This window comes from Mastigoproctus giganteus, chromosome 9, assembly GCF_048544385.1.
Source record: "Mastigoproctus giganteus isolate SK-2022 chromosome 9, ASM4854438v1, whole genome shotgun sequence".
Lineage (NCBI taxonomy): Eukaryota > Metazoa > Arthropoda > Arachnida > Uropygi > Thelyphonidae > Mastigoproctus > Mastigoproctus giganteus.
In genome coordinates this window covers 227,796,337-227,821,376 of record NC_143583.1, presented here as the reverse complement: position 1 = coordinate 227,821,376, position 25,040 = coordinate 227,796,337, and the positions used below count along the sequence as shown (strand labels likewise).

General features: G+C 40.5%; 1 protein-coding gene across 2 annotated transcripts in view; it reads left to right on the top strand.

Moving 5' to 3' along the window:
* The window catches only part of LOC150081156 (glycine receptor subunit alpha-2-like), a 117,543-nt gene that overhangs the window by 73,351 nt on the left and 19,152 nt on the right, over window positions 1–25,040 (top strand). For both annotated transcript variants that reach the window (XM_090382058.1, XM_090382059.1), the window contains exons 2-5: window positions 2,819–3,303; window positions 6,837–6,904; window positions 16,950–17,179; window positions 20,965–21,047. In XM_090382058.1, the coding sequence (XP_090238184.1) occupies window positions 2,819–3,303; window positions 6,837–6,904; window positions 16,950–17,179; window positions 20,965–21,047 (866 nt within the window). The remainder of the gene's footprint in view (window positions 1–2,818; window positions 3,304–6,836; window positions 6,905–16,949; window positions 17,180–20,964; window positions 21,048–25,040) is intronic.

Below are 25,040 nucleotides of genomic sequence, written 5' to 3'. Positions count from 1 at the left end.
AATAGTAGTTAGAGGACTCATGAAAACGAAAAGTTTTAAACATTAATCCACGACTATCTCAGATAGATACATGCTTAACTCAGACAAGTGTTTGCAAAGACCTTGTCAAACCTATATTCCACTCAGATCATTGCTAATCACTTTGGACATTATTGTGACTTACACAGCGCGTTCTCCAGGGTTCAATTTCAAAATGGCAGTTGCTTAACCTTAGCTCTCAGCAATGTGGACAAGTAGTTCTTCGAATCTGTTGACGACATCGATGTTCTCACTAATCACCTGCGGCCACTCATCAATTAGCTCCGACTTTGTTTCTCAATTCGATCTGAATTGAGAAACAGATGATTTCGCATTATTATAACACTTTAATAAAAATTAAATCTGAAGAGAGTGTAGGACTATGTTTGTACTGGCTGATTAAAGCCAACTTTTACCATTTACACAAGCACTGCCGTGTAATGTCTGCTGTCCTACTTCATTTTTAATACGTTAGGGCCTCTGACTGCAGGGAAAACTGCGTGTCCTTTTAGAATGTAGTGTAGAGTGAAGACAAATTTACTCCAGACACACGTTACTATCAAAGAACAATTTAATATGCATGTAATAATATTGTTAGGTCTTAAGCATACATTTTTCTTTATAAGAGACAATTCTCATCGGTTAACATGTACATTTTAAAATAGTCTTCCTGAGTAACATCGATATTTCTACAACTCCACTTTGCAGGTGGGGGGGGGGGTGTCTTCACAGCTATTAGAATTTACTTGTACACTCCAAATACAAAAACTCCTACAAACTCCGCGTTCTAAAGAGTTAATATATATCCTTAACAATAGTCTCATGAAACATTATTCCTTAAGAACACCGAATGCCTTCAGGGAGTTCCAGTTAGTACTAAATCCTTCTAGTCCGAATTATTTTTGCGCGGGAGACATTATAAAGGAAAATTTGCCAACCTACACCCAGATCCACTTGCTAAATACTAGTCAGTCGAATTAATCTGTCCTGGATATCTAAACCGCATCCTGTTTTCCCCTAATCCTTTTTCGAGAAAAACGGTCTTCTTGACCTACTTTGGGTCAAAGTTCTCTTTCTTTCTGCGAATTTTTCCTCGCCCTTTCGTACCTTCTTAAACGATTAAATACCCGTTTCTATTTTGTTTAAATTGTTGGCGTATTAAATTAAATGATTGTTGAATATAGCAAAACTATATTCAGGAATAATATCCAATGTTAAATGTATATATTATTATTATTTTTTCATTGTTACTAGTAAGCCGAAGCTTACAAAAGACTTCCAAAGGAATACGTATAAGCAATTAGGCGAGGTACGATACTATGAAGTATTCGGTCAACTCCCCAAAGAATTAAAAACTCATATTAAAGGCTTACAATAACTACACCAAGTCAGTTCAGGGTAGTCTAATAACTCACAGAGATACAAAACCATTCTGGAATTCATAAGGAGAAACCCACCAGCAAGTTACAATTCCATAATTCGGATGGAACTTTATTATCTGACAAATTCCATACTGCTCAAGTGTTTGCCAAACATTTTTTTAGAATTCAAACTAATGATAAGAAAATATCTGCCTCATTTCCTGATTTCGCACGAGTTAAATATGAGCTCCTCAACGACCATTTCATCAGTTGTAGGATTCTAGGAGCATCAGCGATTAAGGTCATACTGCTCTGTGATATTGTCTGCAAATTGCGTGTGTTCCAACGTCGATTTTCTGTTTTCTAGAAGAAAAACCTGAGATTCCGGGTGAAAAAATCCCTCGCCTGAGACCGACTAACCCAGCCACGTTGTGAAAAAGGCCCATAAAAATTCCTCTCATCGTTGAAGGGATTCGAACTTGGGTCTTTTTCCATGCGGTGTGGGGGGGGGACTGCGATCCTACCGGCGCCAAGTGAGCAGGAGCAGCAGTTCGTAGCACACGCTTCTTCATTAGACAGGGGTTCGAGCCCGTGCCACCAAATACGGAGGATGTGAAAAGGTCAAGGAATGACCACCGCATATCCCCGGAACAATATGGCCTTGGTTGCTAATGCTCCTAAAAACCACATAACGAACAAGCGATCTTACCAACTGTGCTACCAACGAGGGCCTTCATCAGATGATTTAAAGTCAGCATTAAAGAATACGAAAAATGACCACACAATAAAGATCCCGACGACATACCAGCCATATTTTGGAAAAAGACTCACTACTCCTAAACTAATCATACTTCGTATTTTCGAATTATCTCTCAGGCAACTTATCCCAAGCACTTCAACCAATATTGGATCCTGATCTTTGCTGAGTGAGCTGGCTGAAGGTCAACTTTAGCCAGTTCACCCATCTCAGGATCTAATATTCGAGCCCACAGAATCTACTGAGCTGCGCTTGAGGACCAAATAACAGAAGCATAGAACGGGATCGGAAAGAGTAAATCTTTTTATGTACTGTGGCATTAGTGTGGAGTCCCCACACTAATGCCACAGTACATAAAAAGATTACAGTACTTCCACTAGCTCCTGCTAATCGCCTACATAGCTGCGTATGTCTTGGTCTTCATCAAAGTGCCGTCGTAAAGAGAGAGGCCTTCATCACACGTGGGAGGAAACCTTCTTTACTAGGCCTTCATCCACGTGGGAGGAAACCTTTACTAGGATGCCACCTATTCGGATATCAATGTTGTTTTTCTTTCTTCTTTTGGTCATTACTAGTTGGGCTGATTTGATCGTGTCAAGCCAACACCAATAGTGGTTAAGCAATTGTAGGTTTGAAGGAATATCACGTTGCTTGCATTACAAAGCGTTTTCTTCATTTTCAGTGTTCCATCACCGGACACGAAGGCTGTGCCGCACTTCTCTTCGGAGCTCAATACAAACGACTCTGGCTACGATTCAACGACGAACAGCACGGAGAACGATATGACGGCGACGTCCCCTAAAGCTCTCGACGTTATCGAAGTCACGTGCACATCAAATAGAGGAAACGACTGCACAACGGAAGTTTCCAACCAGAACAACACGCGCGCGTTGAACAGGTCCGAAACTGCCGAAGGAAACCTTTCTTCATCTTCTTCTTCTGCTGCTGCTGCTGCAGCCAGTCCGCCTTCGCCAACCACATCTCCCACAGTCACGCCGAAACCCACTCAGACGAATCTACTGTCAGGGGTAGAAGACTTCCCGTACACCTCCACGGCCTGCGCTCCCGTGTTCAACCGCCGCAAGAAACAGAGCCAGCATCGCCTCGCATTCCTCGATTACATGCTCGAGGACTACGACAAAAGGGCGTGGCCCACTTACGGAACAGGTAAGCACTTTTAAAAATGCTCTAAACGTAATCTTGCTCGGAGAGTCCATTTACAGTAGCCATAGCAACAGCCGTAATATTAAACGGGTGAGGAAATGCACGCACTACGCCGCATTTAATACATGTTTGCCGCAACGGTAGCAATATCGAAGAAAGATTTGACGCCGATTTTTTCTTTTTCTGTGATTAAATCATCTTCTTATCAATTAATCGTAAAGATTATTATTTTATATAACTCAGAGTAAACCTCTATAGTTTCACGTTCTCGAAACTTACCCGTTCAGTTTAATTACAACTCTGATATTTATTACTGTTCTCTCATATACTTTTATATACTCACAAACGATAGATATCGCGTTCAGGAGTCTTGCCTAACAAAACACAGGTGCAGCGAGCTCGGACTGCCTAAAGCTAGCAACTACATTAAATTTACATTTAATCTACGGATTTCTTTTTCCCATACAATTTGTATGGAAAAAAAGAACGGCACCCGCGCAGACACGTGTTTTGATTACACATTAAAATGTCTATACAACAAAATGAAGACATATTTTGGTGTTAATTTGGAGGAAAACCTCAAATCTAATCGCACTTTATTTATATATAAAGGCATAAGTACCGAGGAGCCACATCCAGATCCCTAACGTGGAGCAGTTGTTGTTTTGTGGTCCAGCGCATTTGACAGAATTTTGCTGTGAGCTTGTCAATGTGGAGGTTGAAGCTCAGTTTATAATCGAAGACGACTCAAGTCCGTATGCATCTTGACCACTGGGAAGGGAATGCAGTCTCGAGAGGCTTGGATTTCAGTGGTTCGCGCTTCCAATTTGGGCTGATTTGGCAGGGTTAATCAGGAGGCCAAATCGATGCAGATAGGATCCTAAGTCGTTATTTCGACTTTAAGGACATAGAGCTGAAATTCCCAATAAAAATATATATAGTATGATTCCTACTTATAAATTAATTGCCACGAATTTCAAAACTTGAAAGATTCGGAAATAATAAAAAAAAAAAACTAACAGAAGAGAAGAAACTGAGAGTTTATTAGTAAAATTATTGAGCCAAACATTTTTTTTTACAATACCGTAAAGTCTTATACATAACATGTATCTTCATTACAGTCAGTAAATAGAATGGATTACGTAGAGCCCGATGCAATACCAGTAAAAAGATAACAGCAAAAATGCTAAGGGTTAATAAGAAATTCCATAAACAATCGTTTTCTTCTTGAATCAGAAAAATATAAAAAACATGAAGAAAATTATGAAAAATATAACATATTAAATTGTATGTTTAAAAAACTAACGTGATTTGTGTTCTTGAGCTCTTTAACTAAGGACTCCAATCTGAGTTCAGTGGAGTTTCAAAAAGAGCATCGCATATAAGCATCAGAGACAGTCGAATGCTCTTCTTTTTTATTTACGTCATGACTAAAAATCGTGTTTCACATAAATAAGTTGATGTGAACGGTGGCAAAATCTTCAAAAGCTTTTTCACCCAACATGTTATATTAACTCCTAATACTTATCCAAAATGTTGCGAGCGACTTTTGCCCCCATATCTTGTTTCTAAAGAACTGTCATTGGCCAGTTCGATGAGTTGGACTTCTTCCAATCGTGCAGGGCTGGCTCCAAAATTTGTGGCACCCTGTTCAAGAATTACTTGCGGGCACTGGGGTCCTTCGCAGAACTTATACGGGGTGTTTTTGTAATAGTGATTCTTTAATTTTTATTTTTTTTTCAAATTTTACAGTAACTAAGAAATAATTGTGTATTATACTGAACAAAAATTTTAAATACCAATATTTTCTACATTAATAAATAATATTATTTAACGATTGCAGCCATCTCATAAAAATAGGAACTTGAATAAACAATAATAGGAACCAATAATCACACAAACAGTACAGATATTACTGAATGTGAGTATAAAGGAAAAATTCATTTTTAAACAACGTCCTATGTTCGATATCAAACGAATCCAACTCCTTTCTGCTCTAGTTAGCAGAACCCGGTTGAATCTGCATCGAAAGTCTCCTTCCATCTTTTAACATCTCATTGAGAACTTCCTCAATCGCTTCAACGTTCTACGGTGGCACGTCAAACAACACTTCCTGCACGTGACTACTCGAAGATTACGAGTACTCGCTAATTTCAGCGTGGGAATTCTGACTTCTAAAGTGGGCCACCCAAACACGGGTCCTCCCTCCCCCACAGCTACGAACCACTGTTATGGCTCATCTCTTAGACATCCCTCAACTCCCTGACGGAATCAGCTTCAGAATTACGACTGTCAAGATGTGCACAGATCAAGATTTCTACATTGCACCTCCTCCCTCCCAAACAGGAACTCGAGAATTTCGTCCAGAAAATCAGACAAACCGACCACAGAATACATGCCCTTTACAGACAAAATGCACTGACGCCTCATCGCCTTAACTGCTTTGACGCAAACAACAAGAAGAGTGGAAAAGTTCGTTTCGTATACAATCACTTTCCTTTGAGCATACCTGTCACGTGTCCGAGGCTCACAAAAAGTCAAAAGTAAGTGTTGAACTGTACCGAATGTGAAACGTGATTAGCCTAACAGATTTGAGGTTTCCCTACTCTACGTTGTTATCGTTGTGGGATTTTTTGTAGGCGCATCAGCGATTTAGACCATACTGCGCCCTTATATCTCTAAAGGGTATGTTCACAGGCTGATTTGCATGTTATGCGGCTGAAAAGCCCATAACTCACGGAGGGAACTCACTCCCTCCTCCTCCTCCTCCTGAGAACGGCTAACTCCGATCGAAGAGGACTTTAGAAATTCCTTCAGTCATAGACTGGAATCGAATCCAGTCCTACCTAATCGAGTGATAAGAGCGAAGCCACCACATTGCCAAGGAGGACTCCATGCTCTACAAAATATTCTGATTCTTCTAAGCGTTTCTTCCGTGTAAAGAGCTTCGCTAATTTTCACTGACTTCTTTAGATGAGATTGTTTTGTGTCAGTTGTAACAGATGGAAATAAACAGCACCGTCTGTTGTCTACTGGATGTGTGGCGCTCTTCTGTGAGGTTCATCCGCAGTGCACCATTCTCGGATTGTGTTTTGATTTGCTTTCGATCGTTGGGAGGAAAAATTTAGGACTGACTCCTTTTCACTTAGAATGCGGAAGAAAAGGAACTTCCAAAGACTGACCAACCGCAACTCGCGCTTGAAAATAAGAAAAGATTACTCTGCTTTTATTCTACGGTTGGTGCGACTTAATTTCGGGGTGAAAAGTCCGACTTGCGGGGCGATCGAACTCTCCGACAACTTGTTTGCATTCACTTGCCTGCCTAAAGAGGAGGGTGGACGACGCATATATCATCGGTCTGGGCGCACAGATGAAGTGCCCCCGCCCCACTAAATTCAACCACGGAATTCATTTCTCTCTTCCAATAACGTAACCTGTTTTTGTGTGGTGATTTGCATATTTTTAAGCTTATTCCTAGTTTTGTTTTCACGAAGCCAGCTATTGATTTTTCTCTCTTTTTTTCTTTCTATTCTCAGGTAACACCACGAAAGTCAGCGTGAACATATACGTGAACAGCCTTGGTTCCGTGAGTGCGGCCAATATGGTAAGCTTATTACAGTGTCTTCATCGCTAGGTTTAGGCCTGCTCCTATACGATGGACTATTCTGTATGCGAGTGGGTACAAAGAAACATGCGTTTCATACTTCGTAAACACACTAGAAATTTAATTTTCGGTCGCCTGAACCAGGGCAGACTTGCATGCACAAGATATGATTTTATTTTACCTGTTTTTTTTTTTTTGTTTTTTTTTTGGTAGTGAAATTATCATCGCTAGAAAGTATGACATCCTTAATTTTACTGCCACCCAAACATCTCGTCTAGTAGTACTTATATAGCGTCAACCAAAAAAAAAAAAAAAAAAAATAGAAACACACACACTTCACCCACCCTTATGTTTATATGCCCTTTCATGTGTGTAGTCTCAGCAAGGAGAAGAATGGCATTCACATTCGGATTACTCAATCCATTCAAGGCCTTAAATACATCAGTCGGATCTTCCCGCAGGTGCCTGGTCTCGAGACGCAGCAATTTGCAAAACTGAAGCCTTTCTCACTGCTTACCTTCACCAATCTGGTTGCCTTTCTCTGTACTTGTTCCAGCAACTCTACATCCTTCCTAAAGTGAGACCTCCAGACCTATATTCTGTCCATCAGTACTCAAGATGCCGCCTAACCATGGCCTTACTTATCCTCCATTGCAGAGTTTGTGTATATTATTGACAAATTTTTCAAGTCTGTTATCTAAACCATTTGTAAACCATTTCGCATTTCTAATAAATGCGCTACAAGAGAATAACATGAGGTCGCATTGGTTCGTATCCAAATAAACAGCTTCATTTTCTCTGTACATTAAAGCTCGCAACAGTTGTGAACAAAATACTTCTTCAAACCTTACTCCGAACAGACAAAGGGTAAGAACTTGTTTCTTGTCCAAATGGCAGTCGAGCCGTCGGGTGTCTGGCCAAAGCTACTGGTCGCAACTTCTGTCCATCTGTACACCCCACCACTGGTACACGCTAATGTTTCTATGCATTATGGAAATTAGGCACCTGCGAGGTGATCTGACTGAAGTGTATAAGGCCTTGAATAGTTTGAGCATGCTCAATGCTGATGGGATTCTTCCTCTTGCCCAGATAAATCACTTCAAGGGTCATAAATTCAAATTGAAAAAAGACAGATGTAGAATAGATGTGCGGAAATTTGCCTTTAGCCAGCAGGTAGTTGATTGCTGGAACAAACTTCCATCTGTCGTTGTGGAAGTTGATAGCTTAAATAAATTTTGCTGATTTTTGCATCATATACCTCTATTAATGCTAATGCATCCTCAATAAAGACAGTAGGCTTCAGTAGCATTATATTTTTTGTTTTCTTTGTCTTGCAAGACGATCATTTTAAAACCACCACCTACCACGTCAAGCACTAGTGGCCTTCAGACAGAAGCACATTAGAAGAATCTCGAACAATCTCGATGCCAGAAAATCAACAGGACATGACAGCATTTTTCCACTTGTTCTCAGAATCTGTGCTGTGTCGCGTTTTCACACTTTCTTATTCCTCTGGTGTTTTTCCTTCTGCTTGGAAATTTGCTCGCATCCAGTCAGTTCCTAAAATCCTTTGCCTGAAGTATACAGCCCTGCATAGAAAGCTAATGAATATGAATTCATGGAAACACTCAGTTCCTCTTCACTCTTCAAACTCATGATTACTGGCCTGAAAGCCATCTGGTAATGCCCTGATGTGGAAAAGTAAAGGCCGAAAACTCACCCACCAATATCTTCCAACATCACAAAGCAAAGGAGAGGAATAATCTTCATACGTGGAATTATTATTAACGATAATTTTGTATCAGTTGAAGATTTCTCTGATCTGCAGAGTATTGTACGGAACAACTACAGGTGAAAACCTTTTTGAAAGGTTAGGATTAAATATTAAAACCCTGGTAAGAGTCACAATTGACGGTGCAAAAAATATGACTGGTAAAAACATTGGGGGGCTTATGGGCAGAATAACCAAAAAAATTATAGAAGTCGGAGCTGCACCTCCCATTGGAATTCACCGCATTGTGCATCAAGAATCTCTCTCTCTCTCTCTCTCTCTCTCTCTCTCTCTCTCTCTCTCTCTCTCTCTCGGAAAGTATTGGATTTCCAACACGTTACGAATGTTTCTTTAAATTGTGTCATGAAATTGATATTTTTATGAGAGAAAAACAAGGAAAACCAAAAAAAAACAACTATCAAACATGGCGTTTGATCTTGCAATTCTTACAGACATTTCTAATCATTTAAATGCTCTTAAATTCAGAAAGGAAAAGTGGTCTGTGATTTGTATGGTGACATCAAATTATTTCAGAATAAATTATTATTTAAATCGTAAATTGAGCAAGACAATTTAGTTCAACTAGAATGTTGTACAGAGCTAAAAGAGACGTATTTCCAAAGAATCGTTGCCTCTCGTTATTACGGTTACTTTTTGACGAGTTTGAAAATCGATTTGCTGATATACAATCCCACGAAAAAGACATGATTGTTTGAGAACCCATTTACTTCTATTGCTGACAACTACAATCCCAGCGTGCAACTAGAAATCATTGTTCTTCAAGCCAAAACATGGTTCAAAAATAAGTATATAGATTGCAAAAACAAACTACTTGAATTCTACAAGGCTCTCCTATCTGAAGATTTTGGGGATAAATTCAAGTTGAGGAAGGATGATTAAAGGATAGATGCGTTTGCCTTCAGCCAGCGGGTGGTTGATTGCTGGAACAGGCTTACATCTGTTGTTGTGAAAACGGACGGGTTGAATAAATTCAAGGAAGAACTACACAAATTCTTGGAGGGTACAGATGGGTGAAGTGGTTTTTTTTTTTTTTTTTTTGACTGATGCTATATAAGCTTGAATTCTTGCATCATTTGCCTACTTACTAAAATGCCATGAAAATGGCTACTTTGTTCAAATCAACGAATGTCTGCGAGCAAATTTTTTCACGCATGAAATGAAATAAATATTTAAAAAGAAACATAATAACAAATGAGTTTCTTCATTCTTTTCCTTGGTCGGGTTACTGTTTCAAAACTTCTGATGTCAACGTTTGCTCAGATCGTGTCAGTGAAATTATTCTTGCAGGAATGGAATCCTTTATCCCACACTCCACTTTAAAATCTCGTCCTTTATCTAAACCTTGGTTTTCCAATAAATGTGCTAAGGCTGTTCAAGAGAAGAACGTTGCATATCGTAATTGGCTTGTCTCTAATTCTTCAGTTTCATTTTCTGCCTACACCAAAGCTCGCAACAATTGTAAAACAGTTAGTAATCAGTCCAAACTAGAGTTTGAATAGGCTAAGAGTAGAAAACTTGCTTCTTGCCCTAATGGTAGCCGAGTATTCTGGTCTCTTGCCAGAGCTATTGGCCGCAGCTTTTGCCCATCTCTGCTCCCACCTCTGTCCAAACCAGATGGTTCTGTTGTCACTTCAGCCAAGGATAAAGCTGACCTGCTAGCATCCCATTTTTCTTCCAGCTCATGTATTAATGATCTTGGTAAAACACCTCCCACCATTCCGAAAACGCTCCATTCAGTGCCTCCTGTGGGGTCCGTGAAAAGGATATCAGAAGGATTTTGATGAATCTTGATGCTAAGAAAACTCCAGGTCCTGATGGTATTTCTCCACTTGTTCTCAAAACCTGTGCTCTCGAACTTACTCCTATTCTTTGCCGCCTTTTTTCACTTTCTTATTCCAAAGGTGTTTTTCCTTCTGCTTGGAAATTTGCTCATATCCAGCCAGTTCCTAAAAAGGGTGACAAATCCCTCCAATCCAATTATCGTCCCATTGCAATTACTTCTACTCTTTCAAAAGTAATTGAGAAATCTATTAACCGCCAACTCTTAAACTACCTAGAAACCTTCCGTCTGATCAACGATCGCCAGTATGGATTCCGCCAGTGTCGATCCACTGGTGATATTCTGGCTTATGTTACTCATGTATGGACTAATTCAATGGAAAGGTTCGGTGAAACACAAGTAGTTGCTCTTGACATCTCAAAGGCTTTTGATCGTGTTTGGCATAAAGGTCTTCTAAACAAGCTTCCATCTTATGATTTGCCAACTGTTCTTTATAATTGGTTATCCAGTTTTCTTTCTCATCGCTCACTTAGGGTGATGGTAGATGGCTCTGTCTTCTAACTTCTCCACTAATGCCCGTGTCCCCCAAGGTTCAGTTCTTTCCCCCACTCTTTTCCTCTTGTATATTAATGACCTTCTTCCATTGACTGGAAATCCTATCCATAGTTTTGTCGATGATAGCACATTGGAGTCCAATTTCCATTTTGAGAAACCTTGTCCTGCTCAATCAGCTTCAACTTCTCGAAAATATGCTACCAATTCCTTAAATGCCGATCTTCAGATAATCCTCCAGTGGGGCAAAGACAACTTAGTTGATTTCAACCCTTCTAAAACTCAGTCTTTTCTTATATCTCGCAAAAAGGATTCTTCTGCTCTTATGCTTATCTTTAGTGACACTCCGATTTCTAGGCAAGATGATATATCTCTTTTGGGGACTACCCTGACTTCTAATCTCTCTTGGCACAAGCACATTACAAATATTGCTTCCTCTGCATCTAAAAAAATTGGTTTTCTCTTTCGCTCTGGGCGTTACTTTTCTTCCAAATAGCTGTTCTCTCACTCTGTATAAATCGCAAATCCGCCCTGCCATGGAATATTGTTCCCACATCTGGGGTGATCTCCCCAAAACCTTTCTCAGGCTTCTTGATTCTATTCAGAAGAGAGCAGTTAGGTTAATTAATGATTCATCTCTAACAGAGTCTCTCCACTCGCTGTCTCATAGACGTACTGTTTCTGCTGTATGCCTCTTCTACAGATACTTCCATGGGCACTGTTCCGAACACGTGCCGCCACCAGCCAACATCCATTTACTGTCCAACTTCAAACCCACAGAACCAATTTTTCATCTTCCTCATTTATTCATTCAACTGCCGTTTTCTGGAACAACCTTCCTTTGTGCGTATTTCCTGAAAATTACAATCTACAGAAGTTCAAGTCCAATGTCAACAAATATCTTCTTTCGTCTTCTCAACCTCCAACCCAAGCACGGTACTAAGTACTATAGGTTCTAATACCTCTCGTGTTTGGGGTACGCATAAAAAAAAAAAAAAAAAAAATTCCGTGTTGAGAATTGCAAATTTTCAACAAAATTTGGAGCAATTATCTAAAAATATGCAGCCTGAAACATCTCATTAAATGTTAAGTTTTGTTCAGTAAATGTGTCTTGTACTTAAAATATTTTCGAATATCTTCGATTTTAGGTGTATCGTTATATTTATTTATTCACCTTAACACTGAAAAGCACTGATCCTTTTAGGGGTCTAAATTTCTGAAATAAGTCATATTTTTATAATTTTAATAAAATCTAAACAATAAATCGCTGACAGATTTGTTGCACATAAGTGTTGAGGATTACCCCCAGGGGCTCACATCTGATGAATATGTGACTTGGCACACCCAGGGTCCTGAGATGGATATCATCATTCTTCTCTTTCTTGGTGATTCCCTTCTATTTCTCTCTCTCTCACTCAGGGTAATTGGGGAAATTTTTTTTTTTTTGGCTGGTGCAGCATAAGCCTCAGGCTTCCTTGCACTATATGGCTAGTAGTAATAATAATAATAATAAATAATAATAATAATAATTTCCGTTTTTATATATATATAGCCTGAAAATAAAAAACGGCAACATGAAAATAGAAATTTACTTTTACGTGTCACAAGACATGGAAAATGTCACACACCAAGTCTAAGTTTTCTCGAATCACTCAGTATGGCCCCTATACGGAAAAGGCTGGACACCACTGCTCTAGAGCACAGGTTCTTAAACTTTTTGTTATCCACAATCCCTTTTCATAAGGCGAAATTATTAGTGACCCCAAATTCTGTTTCGCGACCCACAGGTTAAGTACCCCTGCTGTACAGGACTCGTTATAGATTCAGAACTACGAACCAACACTCATTCACTTACGACAATATGCTTCCGACGGGTGACATTTCACTAATAATACGGGCACCCCGCCTCGCGCGTACACACACACACACACACGAGTTTATAGATTTAGATTATGGATATTGTAATTTTGACTCTTTCTGGCCCTTGTTTTGTAGTGCTGTATTTGCTTATTGAACCTTTTTTTTTTTTTTCTCGGCTCAATAGGAAAGTCGTTCCCCGTCCTCGGTTTAGTTTAAAAAACGTCATCATATTCTGTACTTCTGAAACGAAGTTAAACCGATTTTAAACGGTCGTGGCACGCAACTACTCTCGTAGCTACACAACTAAAAGCGCGTACTGAAGAGTGGACATTGCGAACACCCGTTGGTTGTGCGGTTTTTCTTCAAATAAAATCGATTTAAGTTTGTCTCGGAAGTATACCGACGACGACTTTAGAATAAACTGAAGTTGGGGAATTACATTCCCGTTGGAAAAAAAATAAATAAAACTCGCAGTTAAAAAACTGACAGTTGATTAATCAAAATTTTAAATTTCCCAATTTTAACATCTAATTCAAAAAAGTTCCGCACCCTAATGGTACTTGCAACGTAATGCCCAGAACCTCAATGTAAGGCATTGTACGAAAAGTTTCTTATTACTAAATACCTTTACATCATTAAATATCTTTATTGCGTCATTAGCTCTGTTAAACACCACCCTCTAAGATCAGGGCTTTAACAGAGGAAATAATAAATGAGATCTCGGAATTACTTCAGTGGGGCGCTTTTCTCCAATAACAGCCTCGGGTCTCCGTGCCATGCAGTATTCCGTCTTGCCCATCCTGAACCGTTCTGAGTGGGCAACGCGAAAGATTTAAGCGAGTTTGGGCAGTCGGCACCAAACGCTCCGGAATGATAATCTCGGAAACTAAAGCCCTGCTGGGGTTTACACGTCTAGGATCCCAGTGACCAAATAACATCCAGCAAACCACAATCATGTGGTAAGAAACATCTCGTTGCTGGGGGAAGCCAAAGGAGGCAGACTAGACTCGTGCAAGGTAACGGAAAGACTGCAGTCGGCCGAATAACAACCCAGCGATAACTAAAGAGAACGCAGTAGACGTATCTTGTCACGGGTGAAGTACCGCAGTCAACGACTTCAACCGAGTTCCAAATAACTGTCAACCAAAAAAAAAAAAAAAAAAAGAAGATACGGTACAGCGGGTTTAAAAGCAGCAAACAGTGAACAGCGGAAGATCGGAGACATTCTAACGAATCCGGCGTCCAGCTGTTTCTGCAATGGTAGACCCGGAATATGGCGATAACAGTCTGAATCTACGGGCTCATTTTGTCAGGAGCGAATGACAGAGACTGATGTGTGCACATGTGTTTTTGTAAAGAACGTTAGTTCAACTCCGCCTCGTCTCTCTGTGAAGAACAGAATCACTACAAATGGGCCAGATTTCTGTGTAACGTAGATGTGTGTGTTCTGTTCTGGCCTCTTGGCTACCCAGAAGCATCAGTCACCCGGACAGATCACTCTGGGTACTCGTCCACACCACGGAAAGATGGGCCAGTTCCAGTATATCACGTAACGTCTCAAAAGAGACTCTGACCCACCTGGTGTTGCCAGGTGAGCCAGACTCCGCTGGGAGCCCACTCCACAGGAAGAGAGAAAAAAAAAGAGAGAGGGGGGAAAAAATCCCGTGGTGTAATAAAGAAAAAAAAAGAAAGAGAGAGCGAAGCTACACTAGTGGAGAGCGGGGGAAGGGGAGTGAGAAAAAAAAAAGTACGCTAGTGCGGAGCGCGAAGAGAAAATGAGAATTTTCTTTTAAAAATAGATAAAATACAATTAAAAAATTATATAAAAATAATTAATAAAATAAAAAAATATAGATAATTTTTAAGCTGCTGTCTGGGGATCTCCATTCGTAGCCTATTATTCTGTATGAGGCTTTCCTGCGCGTGAATACTTGCGTCGAGGTTGTGGAAGGCAGCCAGGTTCTCTGGTGTCTTTAACAGAATGTCCAGTTGATTTTCAGTGAGAGGGATGGTATTTGCTAAGTCATGCCTCAGGCACTCGTAGAGAAGGTGGAACCAATTCTCCTTGGTCCCGCAGTAGCAAACGTCTATGGGTATTAAGCTGAGTTGGAAAAGCTTCTCGTTCAATGAGCCATGCCTAGTGACTAGGAATGGTGTCTCTAGAGTTAGAGAGAGCCACTTCTGCGCTGACTTAGAGGAGGAGAAAGCCACATCCAGCAGGAATCTCCTTGTAACTGCTCCCTTGGTGGAAGTGTCCCATCTTGTCTACCAGATGTTTATCATCTCATTATAACAGCGTGTTCTCTCTGCCTTAGGGTCAGTGTCCAGGTTTAGCTCAATGTCCAAGATCTTGGTCGGAATTTTCTTGTTGATTCTAAAGGTCAGGCCACGGAAGGTTACATATAGGTCCAGTGGAAGGGTCCGAGCTAAGACCTGGACAGCAAAAGCATTGTCCGTTGCATAGAGCCTAATTTGCCTATCATTTTTACCAATGTAGCTCGGTGGAACCAAGCACCTGCAGCATACGACACGATCGGAAGGAGGGCAGCTTTATAGTACAGCTGAAGCGACCGCTTGGACAGGCCCCATTCGTTCCTGGTGATTCTGATGATTGAGCCTGAAAATTTTTTCACCTTGGAGCTGTGAGATGGATGAGGTGAGGGTGAAAGCTTAATTTATGCTCCAGAACCACCCCTAGCACAGCGGTCTGTGTGACAATGGGAAGATGTACCCCAGTGACAGAGACTGATGGTGGCTGTGTAATGGTTTGATGAGTATTTTATTGGGGTACAGTGCCCCCCCCCTTCTACAGTGGAGCAACATCTGAATACCACGGATTATCTAGAAATTTGTTTCCGACCACTCTTATCCGGCAGATAATCGACCATGTCCTTGTGACATGGCCGGTTATCCTGTTGGAAGTGGATTCAGCCTACTGTGGTGACTGTTTGGAGCAACTGAGTGAACGGGAAGCAGCATCCTTCTGACTGCTTTCGTTGAGCCCATGCCACAACGTACCCAAAGCTGTTCTGAAGGCTAAAGGGGACGTACTCGCTATCAGGTAGATGCATACCTAAGAAAGTGGTCACTTATTTCTACCTAACAGCGAGTTTGTTCCGACGAATATCGCCAAAGATCATTTCAAAACACCCGTTATCTGTTCCAATAAATTCTGCTGCACACTTTCGAGTTGTCAAGACCGCGGGACTACAAAACACGGGAACGATGGTGTTCGTTGTCGAAATGTCTGAAATTAGCGGCCGTTCCGGTGCATGGACGGAACGGTGTTTAAGTAGCAAAAACCAATAAGTAAATAAAAATACCGAAACACGTAGAAGAAAAGTAACAAAATGTGATCAGAGATCCTTTTGAAAGTGACTACAGTATTTCATAAGAAAGAGGGTATCGGATAAAAATTTAAAAAAACCAGTTCTTTTGGAAACGGTACACAAAATGTGTCTTCGTAACTTGTCAAGTATTAATACCCAAATTTTGTTTTTATATTTAACATTTTTTTCGGGTGTTTTTTTTAACCGCATTAATATGAAAATTCATATTCGTACGACTTCTGAGGCTGTTTTTGTTTTTTAAATTCCTACAAAAGAGTGAACCGTTTTCTTCGATTTCGGGACATCTCCCCAACCAGAAAAAAAAAAGGAAGAAGAGAAAAAAAATAATGTAGTTACGGCAATTCATCTTCCCCTTATCCGCGAAGACGGGGAAGGGAATTCAATTCTTTTGCCGCACTTCGAAAATCTCAATTCACCGCTCCCCTGTTTTTTTTTTTTTTTTTCTACCATTCGAATCTTTTCGTAGCTGTTTTTACAACACGGGGTCATCCATAATCTATTTTGGGCATAGATGGACTTTGCAAATGTGTCCCGAATTGTTGTTCGGAAATATTTCGCTCAGATAACATTGTTATTAAAGGAATTCAACCGAGATTCAATAAATGAAAGGAATTCAATAAACCCGTACTCGTTGTAACACTTTCGTTCGTGCTTAAAAATAACTGCGTAGACAGACAGAAAGTGAAGCAAGTTTTCTTTCCTCCTTTCTAGGAATACAGCATGGACATCTACCTGCGCCAGTCGTGGTTAGACGAACGCTTGAACCTCTCTCGATACGGCATCGACTGCATAGTCACCCTCAATGGAGAAGATGTTGCGGACCGGATTTGGAAACCGGACATTTTCTTCAGGAACGTGAAGGAGGCCAACTTCCACATGGTCACAGTGCCCAACAAACTCATCAAAATTGCCCCTTCCGGGGAGATTCTTTTCAGCATGAGGTAAGGACATCCAGCGGCGATAAAGAGCGCGTGCTCTACGTTGCTACAGAACTTTCAACGAGTTTTAAGTCGCTCTGCGTGCGTGATCGAGTCACGAAACATAGAATAAAGAGACGCGTGGTCATCTTTAACAAGAATAGTTAAAACTATTCTGGTTAAATTGTCACATTTGCACAAACAGATGAAATTGGCGGAGTGGTTCGTAAGAACTTCCGATTAGTGTGAACCAACACGGGCTCAAATAACCCCAAGACCCCCCCCCCCAACTATTGAGTGCATTTTCTTTTTGCGCTAAAATTTTGCATCACTATTATAGTTTGTAAATTTCGTTTTTAGTGAATATGCGGATTGTTTCTAACCCCATCCCTTCAATAAATTATGAGGCAGCTGTTGGTTCTGCTCAAAATGAAGTAACCATATTAGACGGCGAGAAATGATAAAACGACGGAGGTCGTGAGCGATGGTGCCACTTGTGGTGTACTAGAGGGGGAGGGAGTTAATTTTGATGATTGTATCCTTTTGTCTGTAAATTGGGTTATCCTGGCTGTCGTTTTGTGCCACATTTACTCTACACTTGCACTGTTAGCTTCAATATGAGCCAGCACATTGTAGTGAAAAACTGAAATAAATCGTTTGTACTAATTTTTCAATTTTACTGCGTTTTAGATACAAAATTGATAATTTTCATTTAAATAATGGCTAAAGAACAAATCAAAATTTCTGTTATTTTACTTTGAGCGAAAGTTTTGCTGGCAAACAGGGTTAGATGTCGATAATTCTTTTTATTCTCATTATTCACTTTATTATCGATAAACACCCCTTCAGCTATTACAAATTACAAGAAAAACAGCATTTCCAATATCCACGCAAGTTATGCAAAACCGAACAGAATTAAAACACATTATTTATTGCGGAGGTAGCTGCATCTTGAGAGGCATTTCTTACAACTCGAAGATGTTTGTTGTACTGTGCTGCCATTTCTAAAAGAGCAAAACCAACAGCGAGCCCAATTCATATTTTAATCACTCGTGGAAGCTTTATTTAAATATATATATGTATATATATATATAGAAAAATATATTAGGTAAGTGTATGAGTAGGAGTGCTGACCTGTCAGGTGTAGTTACAATGGAAAAAATTATTAAAAAGCGCCTGAAAAATAAAACCCGATTGCATAAAATTAAATAAAAGAAAAGAAAATATACAAATAATACTTAATGCTATAGATTCTAAGATTTTCCCGATGTCATCAAGGGCCAAAACCAAAGGAAATACAGCAAAAAGCAAAGGCCTCTGTTTCTGTTATGATATGTACGTATCACACAAAAAGTGAGCAGAGGGATATATCATAGCCGACCCGACAGAGACCTTTGCTGTATTTCCCTTGGTTTCGGCTGCGGGCCCTTGATGACATAGTTAAAATCTTAGAATCTATAGCAATAAGTACTATTTGTATATTTTCTTTTCTTTTATTTAATTTTTTGTAATCTGCTTTTAAATTTTCAGGCGCTTTTTAATAGTGCCTCCGTAGCCAGGTGGGAAGGAGCAGCAGTGCGTAGCACACGCTTCTTGATTAGACCGGGGTTCGAGCCCGTGACTACGAAATACGGAGGATGCGGCAAGGTCAGGGAATGACCACCGCATATCCCGGAGCAATATGGCCTTAGTTGCTAATGCTCCTGAAAAAAAAAAAAAAAAAAAAAAAAAAGCTCCTGAAAAAATGCTTTTTAATAATTTTCCCCATTGTAACTACACCTGACAGGTCAACACTCCTACTACTCATACACTTACTTAATATACACCGATGAGCCAAAATATTATGATCACCTATCTAATATGATGTTGGTCCTCCACGTACAGTCAAAACAGCTCTTACCCAGTGAGGCATGGACAACAAGATTTCTAAATGTGTCTTGTGGTATCTGGTACCAACACGTAACCGGCAGATCCTTAAACTCCTGTAAGGTCCGTGGTTCAGACGCCACAAATCGCAGTTGCTGTTCCAACACAAACCACAGATGCTCGATTGGATTGATGTCTGGGGAATTTGGGGCCCAGGGCAATACCTGGAAATCTTCATGTTCCGCGAACCAGTCTCGAATAATCCGGGCAGTTTGGCATGGCGCATTATCCTGCTGAAAGATAGCACCGCCAGAGGGGAAGACCGTTGCCAAGAAAGGGTGTAACTGGTCAGCAATGATGTTTAGGTATGTGGTAGTAGACGTCAGAGTGCCCGGCATATGGATGACTGGACCCACGGTATTCCAACAGAACATCGCCCAAATCATGACACTGCCGCCACTGGCTTGTTTTTGTCCCATGGTGCATCCAGGGGCCATGGTGCAACAGGAAACATGATTCATCGGACCAGACGACCTTCTTCCAATCCCTCAAGGTCCAGTTTCGACGCTCACATGCCCATTGTAGGTGCTGTCGCCGATGAACCGTGGTTGGCATGGGCACTTGGAGCGGCCTGCGGCTACACAGCTCCATTTTCTGCAGGGTTTGATGTATTGTGTTTTGTAACACATTACTCCCGTCACCAGCATTCCAATTACCGGCGAGTTAGCCACAGTTGCCCTTCTGTTGGGCAACTGTGGCGTAACTCGCCGGTAATTGGAATTCAACTGCCACTTACCATCCGGCAGAGCCTTCGCTCACTTCGAGCATCGATGAGCAGTGGTCGTCCAGCACCTCGCCGGCGGTTCGTGAGTTTTCCCTCCTCGGACCACTTTCGGTAGTACTAACCACGGCTGGCCGTAAGCATCCCACCAGTCGTGCCGTTTTTGTATATGCTCTGACCCAGTCGTCTGGCCATTACAATTTGGCCTTTGTCAAACTCTCTTAAGTCCTCAGCCTTTCCCATCTGAAGAACAAGGGTAACACTGATTAACGGAGCTCAGTATCGGGTGTTTTTTAAACCGTGTCCCGACCCGCGCCGTAGTCCACCCGCAGTTGCTTCGAGTAGCATAACGACTCGCTAGTCATAGTGTTTTGGCTCATCGGTGTACTTGTCTCTATTTCATTGTGGCTGCTGGGTATTGCTGTTACTAGCAGTGTTGCGGATCCATAAATCAGTACAATATATTATTAATTTTTCGTTATTATTAATTCTTTATATAAATAAATGCATTCCGTAATATTAGAAGTAAGATCAATTGAAAATGAATATGTAAAGTGAAATGAATAAGGAAACTAATAACGATAACGGAAATTACCGCTTTAATTGGCTGAAGGGAAATGTTTCTTGAGAATGAATACAGTGCATTGGAAATGTCACGAAAAAGAATTCATTTCATTCTTTAAAGCGCTAAATGCTGCGGTAATTTTTGATTTATTGACCCATCTAATCACGCAGCTTGCATTTTTATTTATTTGCTTTTAAATGCATTCCGTAAAAGTTTTATTTTTTAAATTTTTATTAGATAATTTATAATAAAAATGTTTTAAATTAAACAGTTTTCGTTTAAAATGAACAGGCCCGGATTTATGCAAAGGCAAATGAGCCAGCGCCCTCTAAGTCAATCACTTTCCAAACTACGATTGTGTGGCTGCTGTTTTATCCCAAATGTCCTAAATTTTCTTCCGCGATCTGCAGTTTTCTAAATTTTGTGGGGTAGACTGGCCTTCTTTAGTTCAATGCCGATGGATGCCAACCTCTTAAATCCGGACCTGAACAGACGCGACTGTGAAATTTCCTCTGAAGAGAATTTTAGCAGAGGCACGTCTCTGATTAAGAAATAAATGACCCTCGCAAAGTGACTGACGATGTCTTTATTTCGTAGGTTAACGCTGAAACTGGCTTGCCACATGTCCTTTCGCCATTATCCACTGGATACCCAGACGTGTCAAATTGTGTTCGGATCATGTAAGTAGTGCCGAATTATTCAATTTTCATAAATAACGTAATCTTTGATGGATCAACGCATGGTTTAACTGTATTTAACGGAGGGATTCAGATGGAATTGGTTTGCGCTACTGCAGCTTGCGTCGGAACTGTCTGCTACGCTCTTCGGGGAATTGGTTTGAAAATTTTTGACGAACTTGATCGCGGATTAAGAAGATGTTTTCGAGAGTTGTTCGAACAACGACCCCCTGGAGTCGTACACAGCCCGTGCTACTGGCCATTTTCTGCGAGTTGTTTTTTTTTAGCGCGCGAGATATTGTCACTGCGCACTACAGCCGAACTTCGCATATTCGACGACCCACTATTCGGCTACGTGGCTTAGGAAAAGGGGCGAATCCAGCAAACCGCCCGAGAACAAGTAAAAAAGATCGGCTTTTTGAAGATTGTACAGAAACCACATTCGGAATGCCCCTAAATGAAAACCAGTTTAAAAGAAAACCACTTTAATAGAATTTAATAGTAAAAAATATCCCCTAGATGCAAGAAATAATTGAGCTGTAAACGAAGTATTACGTGAGATTAATATTACTAGGGATAACTTAAAAGAACCGATTAACTGTCTCCCCAACGACAGGATTGGACTAGCTTCCTCTATTCACAATAAAAATGTGCGGCACATATTTTTATTCCGGAATCGGCTCCACCAAAAGAGAGGATTATTCCGGAATTTGGAAAAGATATTACAGTGTGTATGTGAAACCAGTTCCAAAAATAAACAACCCTAAATCCAGTAAAGATTTCAGGCCTAACGCCACTGGATTTTCTCTGCAAAAAATATTCGAAAGGGCAATCTTAAACACCATCAATCAGCGCTGCTTTGGGGACAGACCACAATACTTGCACTCTGTTGTCCCACGAAGGTCGACTCTAAAAAAATTAATGGAAACACTACTACGGACAGAGCAAGCATTAAAAATAAACAAGCTGGATACCATCTTTTGGACGTAGCAGCAACCTGTGACAACATCTCTGTCCCAGCTTTGACAGTAATTTTGGAGTATTTTCTCATAACAGGAAGCATCTTAAGCGTTCTAACCAACACCCTACAAGAGTTACTGCAATTAATGGAAACAAATCAGTAACTTATGTCTGATTTTTCCATCCTCCCATGCCACCCAACTCATCCGATCTCAACCCAATTGAGCATGTTTGGGTCCTACTCGAAAAGAATATTCGATGCTACGATCATCCAGTCTCCAGAGGAGTATCGTAAGGAGCGTCTTGTCAGCCACCTTCTTCGCAGAGGCACCTACTGTTTTTTCTAGCTCAAAACTGTAAACAATTTCTACGCATGCTGATGATTTAAAAATTTTAATTACCTCTAAAGAGCAAGAAACTGCACTTCATCTTAGCGAGGAGGCAAACAATACAATAAGAAAGCTTGAAGAATACTTAGACGGCATTGGTTTGAAAGTAAATGAAAAGAAAATTGTGTAAATGGCCTTCACCAACAAAAAGAAAAAAAAAAACAATTTTTGTGGTACCACAGTAACAAAAGGTTCCCCCCACATGTCGACCTCGGGCTTAGTTGGGATGAAGGACTAACCTTCATACTTCACTTTGAATATGTAAGAAAGAAGACGTACGCAGCACTCTAGATCACAAGCACAGGAGTTAACCGGCCTCAGAAGTCCCCGCCCGATGATCCAATACGTTCTTAAATGTGTTACGCCAATTCCGTTGTATGCATCAACTATCTGGTCATCGGTTCCTGGGAGTAGCATCAAGGCTTTCCTAGATGTGGAATACTAGCTCCTGAGATGGCTAAACAGGATTGCCGGGAAGCCGTTTACTATCTGAAGGGCGGTCCTGTATACTAACCCAGACATCACAGCTTGGATGCAAATCATCATTACAAGAAACATTTATTTAACTCGGGCACATTTATTAACAGATAGACCGGATGCATGTAAAGTGGAAAGTTGGATCACTCGCCCTCGGGCGATGCGACGGAGAAGAAATGGGTAAGAACCAAACCCCAAGAGCAACTTGACACTCTGAGGAGATTTCCCCCCCCCCCCCAGAAAATATTAAGTTTTTTAATACTATAAATACATTGATCCAAAGAAGTTATACTCCGATAAAATGCACAAGAAAGAAATCTTTGGTAATGTGTACCAGCAGATTCAAATGTTAATAACCACATGTTCTACGTCTTATGATTTTCAAAATTTCGCAAATAACTTTGTAAATATTGAAATAATGTAACAAAACCCTCTAGCTTTATGCTGTTTATGAGTGTGTCGAAAGAGGAATAAACAGATAATAATACGATACAATATATTCATCAAAAATTTGTTTACAATAAATAGTAATAATAATAACGGAAATCCATAGCGCCATCCCTGCGAAAATAAAAACTAAACATGACATTTCGGAAATTGAGCTAGACAACCCGGCGTTCAATTTATCAGTAGCATCTCTTTGTCCTTCATATTCCACACGCTGCTTCTTTCCGGGCGCTTTGCTCATCTCTTGTGACCTCGGCCGCCCAGAAAATAAACGGAACATCTGCTGGTTTCGGATTTGCAGAGCTTACTCAGCTGCCCCGAGGGTGGATGTCAGTGATGACCGCAGTATCGCCAAGTTCACAATTTCATTAGGTTTATCAGATCAGGGTCACGAGTGTCGCATCTTCACTTTGTTTTCCGAACTGTACCAACTCTTCTCCGATTTCAATTTGTATTTTTTTGTCGCTCGTTTTCATTCGAAACTTTAAATCTGCTCCTTTACACCGGTTTCGCCAGTTCGGCAAAGCTGTCATACAGGGCTGCCCTCTTGTTGAACGACAGAGACTGCTGGTTGCTCATCTTTTTATTATTATTATCATCAGTTTATTCAACAAACACCCCTGTACAGAAATTATCTAGGAGGGTGGCGCATACATACATGCAACTAAACTTATTAGAGTGTAACATAGGATAAAATATTAGCAAATGCATAAGATATACGGTATATATAGAGGAAAAATTACATAGATACAGAAATCATACATTCATAGAAAAATGACATCGTCATCTACACTATCAATTGATCTTGATTGTCATTCTCTAAACAAAGAGGAATACCCTCAGTCCTATAAGAGTCTTTTGGAGACACTATAAATAGTTCATTTAAGATTTTTATGAGTTCGAGGGCACTTGAAGTCTTTCTTGAATTACATTCTTCATCATATTTGTAGTTTCGTATACAGATCCGCTGCAATGAGTTTCCTGTACGTTTTATCGTGGCAGTACCTGTCCGGGTCTATTTTGAAGTCTCTAAAGAGCTCCAGAGTATTGACAGGAAACATCCGCCTTAATCCGTCCGTGTTATTGAGAGCGCTTCGGAGACTATGAGGGTTGTGTAAGCAGGCTCCGGGGCCTTACTATAACATTTTCAATTTGAGGGGCATCTAAACTCCCAGTGAGAAGTTGTGCTAGAGTGCAGATGTTTCGCATCGTGATCATCTGAGTCCACGGAGGTGTGTTCAAGTTTGCGTACAGTATGGATTTCGAAATTGTGAAGGGCTTCCCGGCAATCCTATTTAACCACCGGAGCAACCAGTATTCCAGGCTGAGAAATTTCCTGATATAAGTATTTGGAGCAGAGGACCAAATTGTCGAAGCATATAAGGATACAGAAACGATACATCTTTGGATATGTTGGGTCACTAGTTGCTGGTTTCGAATCTCAGTTATTTCCTGTCTTACAGCCCATATGGCAGCGAGAGTTTTTGTTCTCGTGTTCTGAAAGTGCCTTTGGAAGGGTAAGGCCCTCGTCCCACGTCACTCCTAGGTCGGTGTATGAGTTGACTTTCTTAATCTGTGCTCCATTAATAGATAATTTGATTTCATTTTTTATCTTCTTATTAGTTATTGTTAGTTGTGCTGACTTGTCTGAGTTTAGCCACAAACCGATTTTGCGTAGGTATGTCTCCAGTTCATACAGCTAGCGTCGGCATGGAAATTGACG